The sequence below is a fragment of the Natator depressus genome, chromosome 6 (genome assembly GCF_965152275.1).
Source record: "Natator depressus isolate rNatDep1 chromosome 6, rNatDep2.hap1, whole genome shotgun sequence".
In the NCBI taxonomy this organism is placed as follows: domain Eukaryota; kingdom Metazoa; phylum Chordata; order Testudines; family Cheloniidae; genus Natator; species Natator depressus.
This window is the reverse complement of record NC_134239.1, coordinates 31227253-31248748: the sequence shown is the minus strand read 5'-3', so window position 1 is coordinate 31248748 and position 21496 is coordinate 31227253. Positions and strand designations below refer to the sequence as shown.

Below are 21496 nucleotides of genomic sequence, written 5' to 3'. Positions count from 1 at the left end.
CTCTAAGGTGCCACAAGTCCTCCTTTTCTTTTTGCAAATACAGACTAACATGGCTGCTACTCCGAAACCTGTCATTTATTAAAATGCACATTACTAGAGTCAGGTTGGGTCTACTGTCATTTTGTTGATCTTAAAAGCTTATTACATTGCTCATGTATGCATGCTTCTCCAAGAGTTCTTGAGAACACAGCTTATAAATTTCTAATAATGGATATTAATGCTCTGCTACTTAGCAAGGAAAACTTACGAAAAGCTCACTTATTCACAAAATTACAAATAACCCCTTACTAATAAGACATCTTTAATTTAGTTGCACTTTGATATAACCTTGGCATGCTATTGGCACTCTACAATATTTTAAATCCTATTATGCATATTTTCCTCTGGGCAGATTAAATTAATGTATTGAACTGCACTTAGAAAGTTATATTTTTAAAGGAAAGCACATTTGCAGTTATATACACCACTTTAAGTCTTGTAAACATTCATTGAAAGCTGCGCCAATAAAAGTAGTAAAAAATTCTAATCCAGTTTATACAGGAAGAGGAAAAAGTATTCAGATCTCTTGTATTGTTTATAAAGAATGTTCTAAACTCTTGGAGAGAGGGTAGGTTTTGGGGGGTTGTTTTGGGTAAGCAATGCAGAAAGTACTTTTTGGTGTCTTTCAGCTGGATAAAACTATTACAGCTGCGGTAAACGTGGGTGGAAGCTATTCTTTTACCAAGATTTTTCATACATCAACAAATGGAAAAGTTGTATAAATATTATCCATAGCCAGCAATGTTCTGTGTCAGTTCTAATAATTCAGACTCTTTTCTCATTGTCCTGGAAAAGTTGCAAAGATATTATATGGAGATAGACTTATTTATGACAGGTTAATGCTATGGTTAACAAACACACGATTGCTGGCACTTCTGATATATTTATGCTGAAAGTTTACATTTTAATGAATACAGTTACTATACTCCTAATAATTTTTTCATAGAATGCACACAAATAATATAGATTCCCCATGGCTGCCAACGTTGAAACAGTGCAGGGTTTATACAAAACTGAAAGGCTATTCATATAACTTATTCAAAATGATAGACAAAAATATAAGAACTTCTAAGTGAGATACTAAAAGTTTTAGGACAGAGTAACATTTATTTCTAGAATGTCTTTTTGCCTCTGACAGAAATAACAAATGCATGAGAAACAGCTCTGTTAAAAATGCATTTCAACTCAAAAGTTTACAATAAAATGATTGCAGATGAAACTTGATTTTTACTGTTATTTATTATGAGTTACATTTAGAATCCATCTTTCACTTCAAAGACTCAGAGAACAAATATATGTTTTAACATTTCACCACTCATTCTCACGTATGTTTCTAATTCTCCAGAGAAGTCATTGACTCACAATGTCTAAAAAAATCAGCCAATTTATTTGCACAGTGGCAAAACTCATGTATTGGTGTATGCCCATATCACATGTATATACGCGTTAAATATTACTTCTGAATTGTTAATATTAAGTAATATTTTAATTGTGTAATGCAAGTGTTTCCTTTTATTTTTTCTTCTAACATTGATGTATGTTTCTTTAAAACATTACCTTCAAAGAAAATATGCATTGAATATATGCTCTTTCAAGTGTTATGAAACTTGCTGACCAATAATTCATTTCTGACATTTAATTCTCTGACATAAATTTTTATCTTGGATTTGTATTAAATTAAACATATTTCCAAAATTATTAATGTTACCATAAGAAGTACAGTTTCCATTTGCATGAATCGTGAACTCTTGAGTTCAAATTATTTCTGATGTGATCATACAATGGGTCACTTTACCCAGAAGCCATTGTTACAGTAAACTGGCAATTGGGACAGCCCCAGTTGAATGAGGGAGAATACACAGAGGGGGCTGTCCCTCCCTTTCAGAGTCTCTGCCATTCATTAGCTAAAAGGGGAAGGAAAGTAGCTGATTGGTCCCTCACCCTACCTTAGCCTGAGCCAAGTGGAGCCTCTACCCTGTACTGATAGCCTTGGAGGTGTGTTTTGTGGATACAGCAGATCTGACCAATCACCTGTTTTGGGGTTAGGAAAGAAATGTTTTCTTCCTGTAGGCACCTAGGAAGTTTTTCGCCTTCCTCACAGCACCCTGGAGGCGCAGTTAAGTTAAATAGTAATAGGATTTAACAATTGACGATAGTACTTGGAAAGGATGTTAGTTCTTCACAATTTGTGGCTGGTTTCCAGTGAGGTTAAAAGGAATGGTTCCCAGAAGTAAAAGACCTGAGATTTTATTGATGGGCCTTGTGCTCATGGGATAGCGGAAAACCTTCATGGGCCAAAGTGTCCCCGCCCCCCCAACCCCAGCCCACTTTTTAGTATCCCCGGTCCCACTCGCGCAGGGAGGGAGGTGGTAAGACTCAGAAGAACATGTTGAGTCGTAGGCCAAGGTAGTTATACAGAGTATCCATGTAACCCTGTATTGGAACCACTTAAAATGCTGGTGAGAGTACGGGTAGTGCCCCTGCCCTTTGTTAAGTTTAATAAATTGTGGCCTGTTCCTTAAACATCCATCCCTGCATTTGTCCTAGTTTGCTGCCACATCTACATCAGTCACAATATATTTATTCTCTTGTACTTACCTAGGATTTTGCTGATATTGGAGTTGTGCATGTCAGGAAAAGCTTGGAGAATTTTTCTGCGTTCATCCTTTGCCCAAACCATGAAAGCGTTCATTGGTCGCTTGATATGCGGTTCACTACTGGCTCGGCCCCGTGCGTCCCTGTAGACTCGAGCTTCAGCCACAGTGGCACCTCCTGTTGGCCAACAATAATACTGCTGTAGTTTAGCTGCAGAGCCATTCATTGCTTTACTTCCTGTAATATCAAAGCAGGAAGAAACAAGATGGATGCAAAGCATTATTATTTCGATTACAAAACAAATTCTTATGCCTTGTTCATTTTAGCTTCATTTTTTCCTCTCCCCCACCCTTGCTTCCAGATCTATACGAGGAGATAAAATAGACCTAATTTCATGATTCCAATGTAACCATCCAAAGGCAGTCTTAACAAGATCCACAATACCTGTATAAGCCAACAAATTGTTTGTATTGATAATTATATTTCACTTCTGTCAAGGTACCAAAGTCTAGACCAAGTTCTAGTTCTGGGTTCTAATACTGCGTGTACATTTTGTATGCTCCATGGGTGCAAGTGTATAAAAGTTACACGTAAGGATCAAACAGTGATGTAGAATTGCTCACACAAGTACTTCACAATGACTCTTGTGGAACATATCCTAACATTTCATAATAAATTATATAGCATATTCTTAATCTGTGGGTACATGTTGCACATTACATAGGTCTGATTCTGCTGGGGGCTGAGCATCCTCAGTTCAAATTTCTTTCAATGATAACTGAACATGGGTCAGCATCATGCAGGATCAAGCCACGCATCTGTAATACGGTAGTTTGCAGTCAACGGGTATGCATGCTAATACCAGAGCAACAGGTTGGTGTGACTAGTAAATTGGGTTCCCCTTGACAATGATACTTCAGTGAATCTTGATGGCCTGCCATTACCCACCTCCAACTCAGCTGTGCATGCTCTAACCTGAGATGGATCTTGGGCCATACCCAAGCTCAGTATTCTTGACAACAAGCAGTCTTAGCTGTACTGTACAGTAGAGTGCACACAACTGAACATTACATGGTAGGAACTGCCTGATATAGCTGAGCTGTGACCCTGGTAAACTCATGTCCTTGTCCTGGAACTTTTGGAATCATAATTGTAATATACACTTTTAAGGCTGGAACATAGCTGTGAACAGAGAGGAGGAAAAGGCTGTACAAGAGAAAAGTGACAATTTTATTTTAGGCTTCAACACCCTACACTCCAGTGCTTTGATAAAAACAAAAAGGTGGTTGTGTCAAAACATGACAATAAATTAGCACAATAATGTGCCTCATTATTTTTCTGTAGCAGCGTGAAGGTAATTTATTTTAACCAAAAATATAAGGTCAGATATTTAGCTTCTGCAAAGTATCATTGTTCTGTTGTCTTCAATGACTGGCTTCTAGCTTTTAATTATGCAGAATCCTAATTTTGCTAATTTATTGGGAAAATACCATACGTTATATACACAACAATTTAATTCCATGTAGGCAATTCATTTACATGAAAAAAGTCTTAGAACAGAGGATGCATAACTAATACACTACCTTTTTGCCACCATGCCCACAGTACATTAATTTCATTTAAAAGGCACTGACCATACAGGATAAATTGATTTCACTTTATATGGCGTTGACAGCCATGTTTATTGTGCAGTGAAATGTAGTGTAGTTTCAAGCGGACAATATCCATCAACATAGGGCAATATGCTGACTGCTGGGCCAGATGAAGACATACATTACCCTGGAAGCAAAACACTCATTCAGATACGACAGTGTCTCCTCCTGAGGATCACTGTGGAAATTTATGATGCCCCCAATGCCATTACTTTACAACTGACACTGATTCAGCAATTTATATACTTACATGTGTGCACATAAAAGAAGACAGGTTTGCGGCAAATGTCAGATGCAAAAATATTTTAATATTATTCTGAGTTAACTACAGTGTCACAGGTGTTCAGCATTTACAGATGGTTACTATTGCTGCTCTCTCTCTCTCTTGCAATAGGGAGTAATGGTTTTGCTGAGTGGGTGAAGATAAAGATGTGCTTTTAGGACTTAATCCAAAGGCAACTGGAGTCAACAGGAGCCTTTTCCCTGTCTTTAAATGGGCTCTGGATCAGACTCTTCCTGCACATCGTCTCAAATAGAATATATCTTTATTTTAAAATGGGATATTTTTAACTGGGGTTTCCTATGTTACTGTGGTTTAGTGACTTCATTCTAATAGGTAGGACTAATACAAATAATCGAAAAATGTATATATAATTATATGTATAATTATTCCATTTTTAAAAATACCAAAATTTGCAACAACTATGCAATGATAATGCAGCATTATGAAGCTAGTTGACAAATGAAAAAATATGAATCCTTATTCTGTGCAAAATTGTCAAAATTTGCAACAAGTTATTCAATCAATTCTACTGATAGAAAAGGAAAAGAGGGAAAAAATTGCTCTACCCAGCTGATTAATACTGTGATAAGGCAATTTCCTGAAGTGTCCTTGAAAAACTTTACTGAATTCAGTTTAAGTATCTTTGGGTCCATCATACTAAACACAAAGTTCATGCATTATTGTTGGCCAGGATTTTATGTAACCTCTGTAGCATGCTGATGTGATGGAAGGCCAATAGTGAACAATGTGTCGGACAAGATTAGACCTTTGGGACAATGCGTGTGAAGTGGATTTCCTGGGAGAGAGACTTTTTTTTTTTTTTTTTTTTAAGGAGAAAAGATGGATGCACTAAAAACAGAGAATGCAATTCCCCCCCTCCCCAGTTATGCAAAAACCTAGCCTTTTGAAGCTTTGCTCTTAAGAGTGGACTTTTTGTCTGCTGCTTACCTGTTATACAAGGCCATGATCAAAGATCCAAGCTATATAAAGGAAAGCCTAAGGGCGTGTCTACACTTGAAATGCTCGTAGCGCAGCCGTAGAGCTTCAGTGTAGGCCTACAGCAACGGGAGGGGATCTCTTGTTGATATAGTTAGTCCATCTCCCCACCTCCCCGATTTAACTTCTGAGTGTAGATCTGGCCTGAGCTATTTATGGTTGTTCTGGTTTTGAATCTGAGACAGTTATGAACTTGTAACCACATGGAACGCCCAGTTGTGGGATTTTGAAGAATTAATACCTAACAGAACCTGAGCTTAGGGTCACCTCTGATAAACATTTTAGTGTGTGTGTGTAGGTTCTTTTATTGGTTTTTAATACGTTTTCTCTTTAATGCTTTCATCTTAAGAATAGATGTACTTACTTATAAAAAGAGCTGTGTATCAATGAGTGACTACTGTCAATTGCAATTGTTCAAAGCCTCTGAAGTGAAAACAAGGCACAGAAACTGGCTTGTTTAGGCAGTTTGGCATGCTGGGAATATACATCATTGACAGAGAACTATGCAGTCTGGAAAAATCCCAATCAGGAGGGAGAGAGACATGGGTCTCTACCCAAGAAAGGGGACTGCTGAGGATCTAGGAACCTTAAAGTGGGTGCCCTTGGTGAACCATGGAGGGTAAATACAGACGCAGTTGCCCTGAACTGTGACATATATAATGATTTTACACCTTCTACCTTCATTAACTTGCTTCCTTGTTATAGTCCCAATTCAGCAAAGTGCTTAAGCACATCTCTAACAAAGCGCATAAATGCTCCTTGGAACTACTCAGATGCCCAAGTACTTAGCTGGATCAGTGCCAATGAGCTTCCTTCCCACCTTTCTGCCAGCTTCCCTTAAGTCTGACACAGACTGAAGAGACTACAAGTGGCAGGAATTTATGGGAGGGTTTAATCATGAGGGAGTTGCCACAAACCTTCCAAGAATTTCTGTTTACCTGACATGGGGAAAGGGAGGGTCTATCTATCCTTGGGCCAAATGCTGCACTCATACATCCCACCACCACTATACAAATAAATGGATTTGGCAAAGAATATCTAAGAAAGGTTTTGGGGGGGGGGGGAATCTTCTCTCAACATACTGGTATGATGCAGATGGCTGCTTAATACTTCCACTGACACTATAGCCCATGATTGTATGCGGGGCCTTCCCGCATCATCAGATTTGAGGCCTGTAGATCCACATAGTGGTGGATCTACTGGCCCATCCCTGGATTGCCTCACAAGCTCCTTCCCTGCTGCTACCTTGCAGTAGTTCTGAAGTGAGGTTTCCCTGTTCTCAGGAGACGGTGACACTGCTTCCCAACTTCACACTCCCTGCCATATTTCCAGTGATATTACTCCACTCCAACAGCATAAGCAGAGGGGAGCATCTGGCTCCTGATGTCTGTAATTACAGTGTAATGATCAATAATTAAATAAAGGAGGAAACTACTGTAATCTAACACAACTGCATGCAAAACATGCTCATATAAGGAGGAAGGAGGAATCAGCTTTATCTCTGAGCACTGTATACAAATGAAAAGAGTTACTTTGGAGAGGTATAATGCATTATATAGTCTCTAAAAGTAAAACACTGAATTCCCTTGTTCTGGTCAGCTTTTGTGCCTGCAGAAGTAACCAAGATAATAACACCACAAAAATTTCAAAACTTATTTTAAAAAAAAATAATTAGTATTTAAAATACAATTTATTTTGAAAATCATGTCTTGATTTACATAACTGCCACACCATGCCATTTACAAGCGACTGTGTTTATCTACAGTTGCCATGGTTAGGAAACAACTCTATACATTTTTGATTGCACCAATATGTACAGTTGGCCAATGAGTTTGTCTTTAGGTCTTTCTAATAAAGTTTTGGCCTGATCCTCTGGTTCCGATGCAGGAAAACGTCCATTATACTTCAATATGACTTTTCTAGGACTTAATTCTTTATTTCGAGAGATTATAATTTGGAAAAGGAAGATGAAACTACAACCCTTGTAATCTATTTTAAATTATTTTTTTAGGGAATGATCCTTAATTACAGTAGTAGTAAACTGCAAACATCCCAAAAAGGACACAAAGTTTTTGATGCATCTACTTTGAGCAAGTCCATACCTGAAGGATTGGAAAAGGCAGCTGAAGAAAGTTGAGCTTTTCTCTGCTTGATCTTTGAGTGAATATGTGCAGCTAGGCCCAAGGGCTCTCACAAAAGAATCTGTGCAAAATGAGCTTCTAAAAATAATTACCAATCACACTACCTGTCTGTCCTAAGCGTCCCACAAGTGCAGGAGTATGTTCAACATACTATACATTACAGAAAATGCTTCTGTTTGCAAAAGGTATAACTGGAGAGCAAAAATTCTTAATGTTCACTGAGGTTATAACTAAGGCTTTAATGATATAAAAGAGACAGATATAAAATGTGGTCTTGCAGGTTGAAACCCATAACAATAACTATATTTCAAACTGCAAGTCAGCTCTAAACAACTTCAATCTGTCAATCAAATATCAAAAAAGCTCTTTCACCCACATACAGAATTTCAACAGGTTTTACAAGCCACGTTCTTGGTTTGTGCTGATAGTTACAATAATGAGTGAGCCAGAAACAAAAGAGAGACTATTCTGGAACCTGAAGAGCAAAGGATATGGAAGACTGTAAAGTGGTAGGGATTTTCGCTCTAATTCATAGGGAGAGTTTGCTCATCATTATGTAATAAAATCCCTCTGCAAAATAATATGTACAAATACGCTACTAACTGGGGGAAAGTTAAAACAAGTGTGTGTGTGTGCTGACGAATGGGCCATTCACTAATGTACTGTTCATAATACAGTCACAGAATGGGAGTTTGACTTCCAGAATGAGGAATTTGGTTGGGATTCAAAATTTTTACAAAAACAAGATTTGGCTGCCCTATTGGCTTAGTTGGCAGGGAAATCTACTCCTCAGCCCAGCAGAGGCTGGGGCTATAGAAGTGTCACTTTCAGCTTCTGAGGGTATAGGGCTGTTTTGCTTTCCAGCTCTTCAGCTTCTGTTGGGCTGAGCCATGGATGAGATAATACAAAACAAAAAGCAGATTAGAGGACAGCGATCACTTTTTGTAGATGCACAGTGTTTAACTCCTCTGGAGGAGTTAAATTCAGGATTAGCATATGAAGACTAAACATAGTCAAAGGACAGTACAAAATGAAGGGGAAGCTAAAATACTATGGCCCTGATCTGGCCAAGCACTTACACTTTAAAAAATCTTCTACAACCAGATGAGGCTAAGCGTTTTTCTCGGAGGATAGATAGGGGAGAAGGAGGGTGCTTTCTGTGAATAAGGGCTGGGAAGAAGTTTGGTCAGAATCTGGACAGAGGAGAGGGTGGGGGAAAGTACTGTCATGTGAGTGGGATGTTGGGGAAATTATACTGTAACTTTTGACATATTGCTTATTTGTTGTTTGCCTATATCTGTTTGTCTGTCCTATCTTTTAGATTGTAAGCTCTTTAGAGAAGGGACAGTCTTCTGTGGCTGAAAGCATGGCTCTCTTGAAGATAATAACAAAACTCCTATCAACTTCAACATCTCTCTGATCCTTTATAGCCTCCAGGTGCTGCCCTGCCCTCTTATTTGGGCAAACAGGAGACCCTGTTGGCCACATCATAAAATACTTCATGCCAATATGAACTACTAGCATTGCTATTGCTGGTTACAGGAGAGACGCTGAGGACTGAATGGGCATTGAAACTGGAATTATACACTTGTTCTTAGAGATGGATCCCTCCAGAATATGGGTAAGGATAAAATAGGTTAGAGTGAAAAAAATAACTTTGCAACTCTCTGTTCTGCACGTCCTCTGAGGACAGGGGATGGCAGCCTCCAGTACAGCTTGTCTGATATTTTTACAAGCATTAAAAACAAAAACACATCTGAAATTAATGGATGGGCAAAAGCTTTAGAGAGTTGAAAAATACAACAAATACCTTTTCATTGAACTAATAGTTTTAGATACATATTCATACAGCTGATTTTGCAAAATGTGACAAAATTTTCTGCTTGATAGCAGAATATAAGGACTGATCCAAGTTAGGTCCTAGGTTTATAGACATATTTCTTATCCCTTCTCTGCCTTTTTACCTCTTTATTTTCTTTACATCCCCATCCGCACATAGATGACACTTTATTACCAGCAAGGAAGGTAGAATATACGGGCACTTAAAGAGCCACTGTCAAATCCTACTCCCATCAATTATCTGGTGTGAGACACTCTGCAATGCTATCAACGGAACAGAGAAATCACTAGCCCAAAGGGTGTGAAGTCTGTAGCCACTCTGAGGCACAGGTATCCTGCATGGCAGTCTCTGGTCACCAGGCTGCCTTCACTTCAAACACTAAACAAATATTATTCAGCTGGGATTCTAAGGTCCAACATTTCTCATGAACAGTACTTGGAGCCTGGAAGGGAAAAGAACCTGAGGAAAGTATGTCTGATTTATTAAATTAATTGTAACATTTTAATGGGATCTAAAATATTTCACCTCCGAAGACATTTAAACATGCTAAGTAAATGCTAAGAATTAAAAATCTACTGTAGCAGAGGCTACATCTCACATTAATGCAACACTCAGTTATGATATTCTTAGCAAGTGTTACTGCAGATAATGCTTCTATTTTCCCTATTAGAGACTCCATTCTCTTTAAACATCAACAAGAAGAACCAAAAGGGAATTCCCTAAGGTCAGCTCTGAGGAAACACAAACCTCTAATTCAATAACTCTGCTACTGCGTTGAAGAAGGCCTTATTATTGCAACATCCATATGGAGTCAATTGGACATTAATGACTAATCAATCCCTCCCTCTTCTATTCTACTTATAGTGTCACAAACCGTGTTTAGATTAGCCCATTTCCTGCTTAGGATCGCTCAAGATGTCTTTTGTTCTTTCAGGGCTGGCCTGATGGAGGCAGCTTAAACAAACACACGACCCAAGTGGCGCAGGAGTTATAAACTGCCATATGTGAATGAACAAAGGAGCCATACTAAAGCCTTTTGTGGTATTTGTTAATGTTTTTCATCTGAGCTTAAAAAGACCTAATGACTTTGCGGTGAGCTGATGCATGTGGCTCGTGGCTTTGCAAAATGAAGGAAATTCTAAGCCAGTTATATAGCAGCATATATTTTCCAAAGTCCCTTGTTTTCAGCTTTGGTGGCAGTGAGTTTCCTTTTTATTACATTTGCTTTACATATGCAAACAAAATGCTTTATCTTAATTAAAACAGAGCATTGATACACTTGAACACCTACACAAGTTACATGCTTTTTTCTCCATTAAAAAAATGAAAAGTGAATTTTTTTGTGTGTAAAATAAAATCAAGTCTTCTAAGTTTTATCAGTGGTAGCAGTTCACTCAACAGTGTAAGTGCTGATTTGTGACTTGAATTTAAACTCTGAAACAATATTTTTAAATAGGCTATTATCACCTCCACAAACAGCAACCAGTTTTGTCCAAATCCGCAAAGTTCAAATGAATCAAAACCCTTAAATGCAGCTATTTTCTTGATGGTTTACACAAACAGTTTAGATTACTTGACCACATTTTATGGCAAAACTAACCCTTATTGAAATGTGGCATGGTAGACACTCGAAAACAATGAAATTATCTATTAAATAATACAGAACTGTGTTAAATTACTGTACAGGGTCTGATTTAAGCCCACAATGGTAAGGTTATTTCTCAGTGCCGTAGCACAAATGGAATGAAAAATGAGTCTTTGGGGATCTGAGAAACTTCTAGGTACAAAGAAGGATGCTGAAGTAGCCTTGATTTTATATTTCTGGAAAATAAATTAATTAACTGTAATAAAAAGTCTTTGCATTCACATGGCAATTTTCACTGGAGGAACTCAAAATGCTTTACAAACATTTGCAAAAGCCCCCTTTTGAAGTAGGTATCATTTTACTGAGGGACAAAGTCAGAGTTGCAGGTCATACAATTTGCCCAGAGCCAGTGAATAGAGTGGAATTATCAGTCACCAGGTCTAAACATTATATACATTGCCTCCCTATTGATATCATTTTTTGCATTTCATGTTTATTTTGAAATTAAAGTATTAACTGTCACAGATTAGATATGCAGGTTGAAGCACTTTCTAATGCTTGATATTATTACTGTTATTAAAAGATATATGACACACACCTCTGATATTGTAGTTGCTTTTTTGGAACAATTATGATGACAACTAAGTGGCATTATTGTTACTATACCAATCAGTTTCAAAGCCAAAACAGTACTAATTCACGTGAAAGGGATATTTTATTTGATATCAGATTAGCCCTTTAAGAGCCAATATATCATCAGTGGAACTGATACCAACATGATTGCAAACACCTCCTGACATGATGATACCTATATGATTATAAAGCAAGATACTGATTTTTAAAACACAGGGACATATTTTACAGTCTTACTCAGCCTGGTCCAGTCCACACATGAGATCCACTTCCTGGACACTACAGTGCTAATAAACGATGGTCACATCAACACCACCCTATACCGGAAACCTACTGACCGCTATTCCTACCTACATGCCTCCAGCTTTCACCCTGACCACACCACACGATCCATCGTCTACAGCCAAGCTCTGCGATACAACCGCATTTGCTCCAACCCCTCAGACAGAGACAAACACCTACAAGATCTCTATCAAGCATTCTTACAACTACAATACCCACCTGCGGAAGTGAAGAAACAGATTGATAGAGCCAGAAGAGTTCCCAGAAGTCACCTACTACAGGACAGGCCTAACAAAGAAAATAACAGAACGCCACTAGCCGTCACCTTCAGCCCCCAACTAAAACCCCTCCAACGCATTATTAAGGATCTACAACCTATCCTGAAGGATGACCCAACACTCTCACAAATCTTGGGAGAAAGGCCAGTCCTTGCCTACAGACAGCCCCCCAACCTGAAGCGAATACTCACCAACAACCACATACCACACAACAGAACCACTAACCCAGGAACCTATCCTTGCAACAAAGCCCGTTGCCAACTGTGCCCACATATCTATTCAGAGAACACCATCACAGGGCCTAACAACATCAGCCACACTATCAGAGGCTCGTTCACCTGCACATCCACCAATGTGATATATGCCATCATGTGCCAGCAATGCCCCTCTGCCATGTACATTGGTCAAACTGGACAGTCTCTACGTAAAAGAATAAATGGACACAAATCAGATGTTAAGAATTATAACATTCATAAACCAGTCGGAGAACACTTCAATCTCTCTGGTCACGCAATCACAGACATGAGGGTCGCTATCTTACAGCAAAAAAACTTCAAATCCAGACTCCAGCGAGAAACTGCTGAATTGGAATTCATTTGCAAATTGGATACTATTAATTTGGGCTTGAATAGAGACTGGGAGTGGCTAAGTCATTATGCAAGGTAGCCTATCTCCCCTTGTTTTTTTCCTACAAACCCCCCCCCCCCAAGACGTTCTGGTTAAACTTGGATTATTGCTGTGCACATTGTAAGATGAGCTATTGCCAGCAGGAGAGTGAGTTTGTGTGTGTGGTTTTTGGAGGGGGTGTGTGTGGGGGGGGGGGGGTGAGAAAACCTGGATTAGTGCTGGAAATGACCCACCTTGATTATCATGCGCATTATAAAGAGAGGTTTCAAAGAGGGATGGGCTATTACCAGCAGGAGAGTGAGTTTGTATGTGTGTCTGTGTGTGTGTGTGGGGGGGGGGGGAAGAGTGAGAAAACCTTGATTTGTGCTGGAAATGGCCTTCCTTGATGATCACTTGATGATCACTTTAGATAAGCTGTTAGCAGCAGGACAGTGGGGTGGGAGGAAGTTTTGTTTCATGGTCTCTGTGTGTATATAATGTCTTCTGCAGTTTCCACGATATGCTATGCATCCGATGAAGTGAGCTGTAGCTCACGAAAGCTCATGCTCAAATAAACTGGTTAGTCTCTAAGGTGCCACAAGTACTCCTTTTCTTTTTTCTTTTTACGAATACAGACTAACACGGCTGTTACTCTGAAACCTGTCATTACTCAGACATGATATCAAACAAAGTTTTGCCAAAACTAGATCTGCCAGATTTGGACACATTCATTTCTTGGCCATTATTTATTTTATTTTGTTTTATTTTAAGATGGAGAACAAAGAACGACCATTCTTTTTAGAGAATAATAGCAGTACAACTTCAAATTTGACAAATACTTCTTTTTAGGTAGACATGAAGGCAAAAAAGGGTCTGAAAACTGAGAATAAAAAACTTTTCTTGCCCCATTACAGCAAAAATATGACTTCAAACAATTAAACTATCACATGGTTTATAAGGAGATATTCTCTGTTGACTTTCCGGGAGAGAAGTTGTATGCAGCGCAGTTGTAGCCATGTCAATCCCGAATATTAGAGACAAGGTGGGTGAGATAATATCTTTTATTGGACCAACTTCTGTTGGTGATAGAGACAAGCTTTCGAGCCACGCAGAAATTTGCAGTACAAACTCCCTAAAGTCATGTCTAGTGTGGAATAACTGTGGGTAGCTAAGAAACTCTGAAATGCAGAGCATTCCGCCAAAAGATTTTAACATCTATTTTGGAATCATTACATTAATGGCTCATTTATAGTATCCAATCCACAAATTGATTTGACACATCCTAGCATATATCATAATTCAGTGTATCAACATCAGTAATTCTCTTCTATCCAGTGTTTGCTGGTCTTACTTATTCTGTCACATCTATAATTAGACTGCAAGAACCTAGAAGCAGAATGTGTGTGTCTCATTTCTTTCTTGCCTAGCACATTTAGGGGGTAGTAATAATAATTATAATAATCAATAGTAAAGGAGTACTTGTGGCACCTTAGAGACTAACAAATGTATTTGAGCATAAGCTTTGTATCTGGTGAAGTGAGCTGTAGCTCATGAAAGCTTATGCTCAAATAAATTTGTTAATCTCTAAGGTGCCACAAGTACTCCTTTTCTTTTTGTGAAAACAGACTAACACGGCTGCTACTCTGAAACCAATAATCAATAGTATAATAAATAAATAATAAATGATGATGGAGAAGCAACAGCTGCAGTACGAGGGTATGAGTTCAAAGTTAATACATATTAGAAAATCTTTGGAAAACTCATAGGAATAATTTTTAAAATGGGTTGCACCTACCTATACAGGATTTGTGGGTGAAAACAGGAAAATGCTCTTACAATTTGGGTAACTGCATGGAAAAATACCCATTTGCCATTCCCTGATTTGTATTAAAATATATGGGATTTTGCAGTACAATAGGTGTCCATACAAATATTGCAAGCTCAAGTTTGCATGAGCATTTGAAATGTAACCTTTGATCTGTAGTTAGATGCTATATTTAAAATATAATATTTAATATTTTCGGGAACTAAGAAAGACACTCAAATACTCCCAATATGCATTCTCGTCTAACTGCTTAAAACATTAAATTTAAAGAAATAAAGAAAATTCTGTATTCTGGAAGCAAAATTTCACTTTGGATGTGCAGATGGGGCTAGATGCTCAGTGCAACTCAGTGGTGGAGAAGGAAATGGCTATAAACCAGCTTTCTATTCCTAAGATCTTGACACTGCTGGAGAACAAAATGACCTGCACTATAATTTAGAGCAGTATAAAGGCTATGCGAGCTGGAGTGGCTCTATTTGGACAATTCCAGTGGCTGAGGATTAGCCAGATTGCAGTTCTTCATCCCATCCCTACCCTGTTACCTATGCTTGAATGGGCAGAGAGAAGGTAGTATAAAGGTGGCTTTAAACCAACTGAGATTTCCCCTCTGCTGGAGGAATTCTCAGCTACCTGTGCGAGACAGCTTTGAGCTCCTTTTGCATCACTGGAGCAACACAAAGAAGATTTAGGCAGGGCTCAGCATCTGGCCCATTGGATTTCTACTGACACGAGTGGCAGCTCCTTCCAAGACTAATTTGGCCTTCGGAGTGTGAAAATAAATGTTTTAAACCCTGGAACTACTATACTTAATTTTTCAGTCTCATAACTTAAAAATAGGCTGAGCAGACTGACTGCCCTCAACATTTGTGACAATAATTTTCTCATGGGCTGAGACTTTCTGTGCAAAGCCTCAGCCTCGAGTTATTTTTTACAGCCTTGTTCTAAATTCCTGAAAATAATGGTTTACTATATAATGGAAATTGTGACAAGCCCTTAACTATAACTGCACTAATGGGCACCTCCATATAATACTCAGAGCATTGTAACTGTGGCTATATAATATTAGCAATTCTACTATAATCATTTTTAACATAAAGGTGCTATTACAAAAGAATCATTTACTGTAGCACAGAAACAGCAAATGAGAAATACTTATGCTTAGCAGTAGGAAAAAATACAAGACAGCTGAAACTCCAAAGGTAACTCTTGTATAGAACTGCCAGGGTTATAATTTGGAAAGTGAGAACCATCCTGTATATTAAATATTAGTGTCTGGAGAGGAGTAGTTTTCAATGCAGTGGGAAATCGGTCCACACCCTGCATCTCAGATTATTCATCACTTGAGGTGGGCGTTGCCCCCCATAAAACTGTATGTGGGGTTTGGCAGCAACCTCGTCCATAAAGCAGCTGCCCTCATGAAAGCAATGGGCCAAGTCCTTAAAGACTGAGGGCCTGATTCTCATCTCATTTTCAGGCATTTACACTAGTGGAACTCCACTGACTTTCATGGAGTGCTTCCTGATTTATACTGCAGGACACAAAATCAGACTCAGAACCTAGGTCTCGGCCACCTCAACGCTTTCCCTTAAATTCCCAACATTATTAGTTAATCCTTGTCAATTAGGCCCCTCATCCAAATTTCAGATATAATCAGGTAGATGTTGAAGTGCTACAAATGGCACCCACAATTATTGGAGGCCTCCTCTTAATATTAGGCCCCATAACTCAGACATTAAGAAATGATTTCATCTTGAATTAATAAAGGCACATTTGGGGGAATATAGTTTTATCAAAGACAGATACAGATACTACAGGGAACAAGGCATCTAAGGTTTGAGCTTTCTGTAGTCTCTCTGGAAACACTTCTTTGTCTTCAGACAGCTTTCACCATTTCCTGATTTTAATCTTTCCTTTCTCAACTGCCATAGCAACTATTACAAATATTTATGTGCGACAAATACTGGCATGGAGAGGCATTCTTTCCACAGTATTTATGAGGCACTGTCACAAAAGTAGATGATGCTTTGTCATGCATGTAGTACCTGCTGTTTACACCTCAGCCTAGTAGGGTGTTAAACATGTTACCTCACAGTTTTGGATTGTGTTGGCAGGCTGCCAAGATTGATTTGCTTACATTAAAAAAAATCTGTTTTCCCTACCTCTCCCTGACAGATCCAAGTTGACCTTTTGTGAAGTTAAAAAAAGATTTTTTTCACATGTGGATTTTTGCTGCCCACCTTTTTACAGGAAGGTTACAGTGGGCATCATCTCAGACAGCATTAACAGCACGTTGGAACTTTAGGGATACAGCCAATGTGTCTCTTTAAGAAGTTCATCTGTTCTTTATTTAAGAGGTGTGCACTTTACATATCATGACCCTGAAGTCTGAAATGTAAAACCAGGACACCTGTCTCTGTGTGTATTTGTACGGTTGTGGAGGGAGTGAACAGTGGGGTTCTGAAAACTGGGGAGCAAGCTGGTAGTTGGAGATACAAAGGTGCCTATTTCTTTTATTCATTCCTTAGTTCTCAGCTTTCCTCTTACCACTTCTCCAGCTCTCCTCCACACTCTCACCTTCTCCCAGGCACCTACCTCTCCCTCCTTGAAGCTTGCAGCCTCCCTTTCTTTTCCACAGCCAGTATATTCTTTTCCCTCACAGGCACATTACCTCTTGTTCACCCCTATACCTGTACTAACTACTGCTGCTGCAACCATCTACCTGCTCCCCGGTTTCTTGGGGACTAGCTATACCTGCACCAAACCCAAACATGGCACATTTCTTTCTCCACCAACCACTTATCCACTGAATTTGTTATGCTCCTTTGCAGTGATTATGCCCCACGATCAATAACAATAGTGCTGACCCAAGTCAAACACCAAATCAGAAGTATCATGGTTTGGGGCGCACTACAAGAATCTAGATAGAAGACATATAGATTAGACAGTCACTGGTTGAATAGGACCTACTCCACTGAGGGTGGAATTTTCAAAGGAGTCTAAAAGAGTTAGATACTCAACTACCTCAATGGGATTTGGGTTCCTAACTCCTTTAGGCCCATTTGAATGAATGAACAGACCCTGCTGTGTCTAGCTGCAGCATGCTTGTGCCATGAGATAAAAAATGGTACTTTTCTTTGCCTGAATGCAAAGAACATTTGCATTCATCACAGAAAGTAAGCTTCCATGAATAATACGATACTCTACAATATGTTCTCTCCAATAATATAATCAGTCTTCCAGAACATATCTGTTCTTCAGTTCTATCTGTTTAACCACATCTATTTGACCCCTATTATTTTTACAGAGCTGAGTACTGAAGGGCATGCTATATTCTGCACAAAGGATCTCTAGTTTCAGCAGTACTCCAGTAATGAATTCTGCAGCAAACTAGAGGCTGGATATTCTATGGCAGCACAAGATGCACAGAAAGGCCATTTAGGAAAGTAGATCTTTTTAAACAAGTGTATTATATTTAATGTATACTATAATTTTAAAACCCAAGTGATTGTTTTCCCATGTATTTTAGGCTGTTTCCTATTTCCATTCAGGATTCAATATTGGTGTGCCATAAAAATTGGGGACTGGGGAGTGAGAGAGTGGGGAAGGAGGAAGAAGGGGCTCTAATCACCTTCTGGTGGATGCGGGCCTCTGATCCCATCTTTCCGGCTGCCAGGAGGAGTGTGGAGAAACTAAAGGGAAGGGAACAAGCCAGTCAAGGCATGTTCAGAAGGGCTCTGGTAGTGGGGGGAATGTTGACAGCTCTTGGCAAGTTGTTTTCAGGCTGATCACTTGCTTCCTGAAGGCTGAGTATCCTCGTGAGAAGTCTAGCTAGTTGGCATGCTCCTTCTCATGGCTATAGAGCATGTTCACTGAACACAGCTAGAATTCCTTGTAAAGAAGGAGAGGCAGACACACAAACTGCCCAGAATCAGCAAAGTTGTCACAAAAAAAAAGGATTTCTGCGGTGAGGAGGAAGGTTTTGCACAAGCTATCCCAACTGGCAAATTTTGAGGCCACGCATGTAACTCTCACATCCCTGATGATATGGTACAAATAGATACAGGATGTGACAGTTTTCATAATTGTTCTTTACACCAATATAGCACTCTTCATCCAAAAGTCACCAAAATATTAAGTAATTTAGCTTCACAGTACTGCTATGGGGCATTTATGTATAATTATTTTCATTTCACAGATGGGAAAACAAGACACAGAGACATTACATCACCTGTTCAACATCAGACAATGAGTCAGCAGCAGTGCCAAGAACACAATCCATAAATTTTTACTCTGAGTCCATACTCGAATCACAAAAACTACACTCCCTTTAACAGAAGGAATTATTTTGCATGAATGAGGATCACATCTCCAGTGTACTTGTATCTTTTCTGCAGGCCTCCATCCACTAGAGGGCAAGACCCTAATGTAGTTTCTGAACACTAACAAAGCACTTGACCACAAGCCTGCAAGTAGAAGGAGCTGTTCCAGTAATGAGTATACTTGGCATACATGCTACATTAGCAGGCACGTATACTAAAACATTGATTCAATATAAGAGGTACAAGACTCACACTTCAAATGACAAATTGGGCACCTACATGAGGAATGTCTCGATTAGGACTTGAACCAAGAGAAGATTCTCAAAACCTAACAACCTGTATTCACAGAGTAGTGAATTGGTTTTTACAAAAACACAGAATCATCGAAAAGTAGAGCTGGAAGGGACCTTGAGAGGTCATCTAATCCAACCCTCTGCAGTGAGGCAGGCTCAAGTATACCTAGACAATCCCTGACAGGTATTTGTCTAACCTGTTCTTAAAAACCTCCAATAATGGGGATTCCACAGTGTCCTTTGGAAGATTATTTCAGTACTTAACTATCATTATAGCTGGAACATTTTTCCTAATATTACCCTAAGTCTCCCTTGCTGCACATTAAGCCCATTAATTCCTGTTTTACCTTCAGTGGACATGGAGAACAATTGATCACGGTCCTTTTTATAACAGCCCTTAACATATTTGAAAACTATTATTTTGTTGCTCTCCTCTGGATTCTCTCCAATTTATCCATACTTTTCCTAAAGAGTAGCACCCCAGAATTGGACACAGTATTCCAGCAGAGGCCTTACCAGTTCTTTGCAGAGCAGGACAATTACCTCTCTTGTGTTACATACGACACTCCTGTTAATACTCTCCAGAATTATATTAGCCTTTTCAGCAACGACATCACACTGTTGGCTCATATGGAATTTGTGATCCACTATAAACCCCAGAGCTTTTTTCACAATACTAGTCCCTAGTTAGTTATTCCCCATTTTGTATTTTTTCTTCCTAAGTGAAGTACTTTGCACTTGTGTCTATTGAATTTCATCTTGTTGATTTCAGACCAAATCTCCAATTTGTCAAGGTCATTTTTTATGCCCTCCCAAAGTGCTAGCAACCCCTCCCAGCTGGGTGTCATTGTAAATTTTATAAGCATGTTGATGCTGCTGATGCTAGTCACCTTGGTTTCAAGGACGATATTGACAATCACGGTTTGTACAATGGGCATATATAGATCAATCTGGGGAGAACAACTTTTACTGCACTAGCCACAGAGACATTTGCCTAGCTGTGTTGATAGAGCTGCACATTGTTTCTGTGCCTGGCGCTGTGCCTCCAGCTGCTCAAAACGATTCTTCTCATGATTCCCGTATAGCGCAGGGCCATGCAATATGATCACTCACCAGCTGCTCAAAGGTCAGAAATGTTAGTTTTGAGCAGATTATGATTCATAGTGCCTTTGAAGCATTTCATCTGTCCTCCACGCTTACGATTGCCGGAGCTTAATTCAGAATATAAGACTTGTTTTGATAAACGGGTCTCAGGCATACGAATTACATGGCCAGCCCATCTCAACTGGGTGCAGATCAAATGATTCTCGATGCTGACCGAATTTCCGTATTGTAAACCCAGTCCTGCCATTTGATGCCCAGCAACTGTTGTAGGGGTCGTAAATGGAAACTGTCAAGCTTTTAAATATGCCATTCATAATAGGGTCCATGTTTTGCACCCATACAGCCGTGAGGACAACAGCATTACAGATTTTGATTTTTGCCTGTAGACAGATTTTATGTTGCTTCCAGTTCAGTATAAGCATACTCCCCACTCCATTATCCATGTCATCAATGAAAATGCTGAAAAGTACAGGAACTAGAACAGACCCCTGCAGCTCCCCACTAGATACGACTTTCCAGCCTTACAGTGAACAACTGATAAGAGCTCTTTTGAGTACGGTCTTTCAACATTTATGCACCCACCTTATAGTAATTTTGTCTAGACCATATTTCCTTAGTTTGCTTATGAAAATATCATGTGGGACTGTGTCAAAAGCTTTACTTAAATCAAGATATATCATATCAACTGCTTTCCCCATATCCACTAGGCCAGTGAACCTGTTCAAGGAAGAAATTAGGTTTCTTTGGCATAATTTGTTTGTGACACATGCATGTTGGCTATTACTTATTACCCTCTAGGAACTTGCAAATTGATTGTTTGTTACATGTTAAAACAAGGTTCAAATATGGCTGCTGCTGACTCATATTCTAACACAGTTTGGCCAGCTATTGTGGATGGGGAAAAACTGTGTTAGAGCCATACTCAAAAACAGCTGTCAGCTTTGTCTAGGCTCAAAGCGGGTTTGGTCATGTCCATATTGGCTGGTTGTAATTCAGTACTGCCAATCCCCATTGTTCAAAAATCA

General features: G+C 39.1%; 1 protein-coding gene across 8 annotated transcripts in view; it reads right to left on the bottom strand.

The window, feature by feature from the left end:
- The window catches only part of SOX6 (SRY-box transcription factor 6), a 469848-nt gene that overhangs the window by 15597 nt on the left and 432755 nt on the right, over window positions 1-21496 (bottom strand). For all 8 annotated transcript variants that reach the window (XM_074954950.1, XM_074954952.1, XM_074954946.1 and 5 more), the window contains one exon: window positions 2638-2871. In XM_074954950.1, the coding sequence (XP_074811051.1) occupies window positions 2638-2871 (234 nt within the window). The remainder of the gene's footprint in view (window positions 1-2637; window positions 2872-21496) is intronic.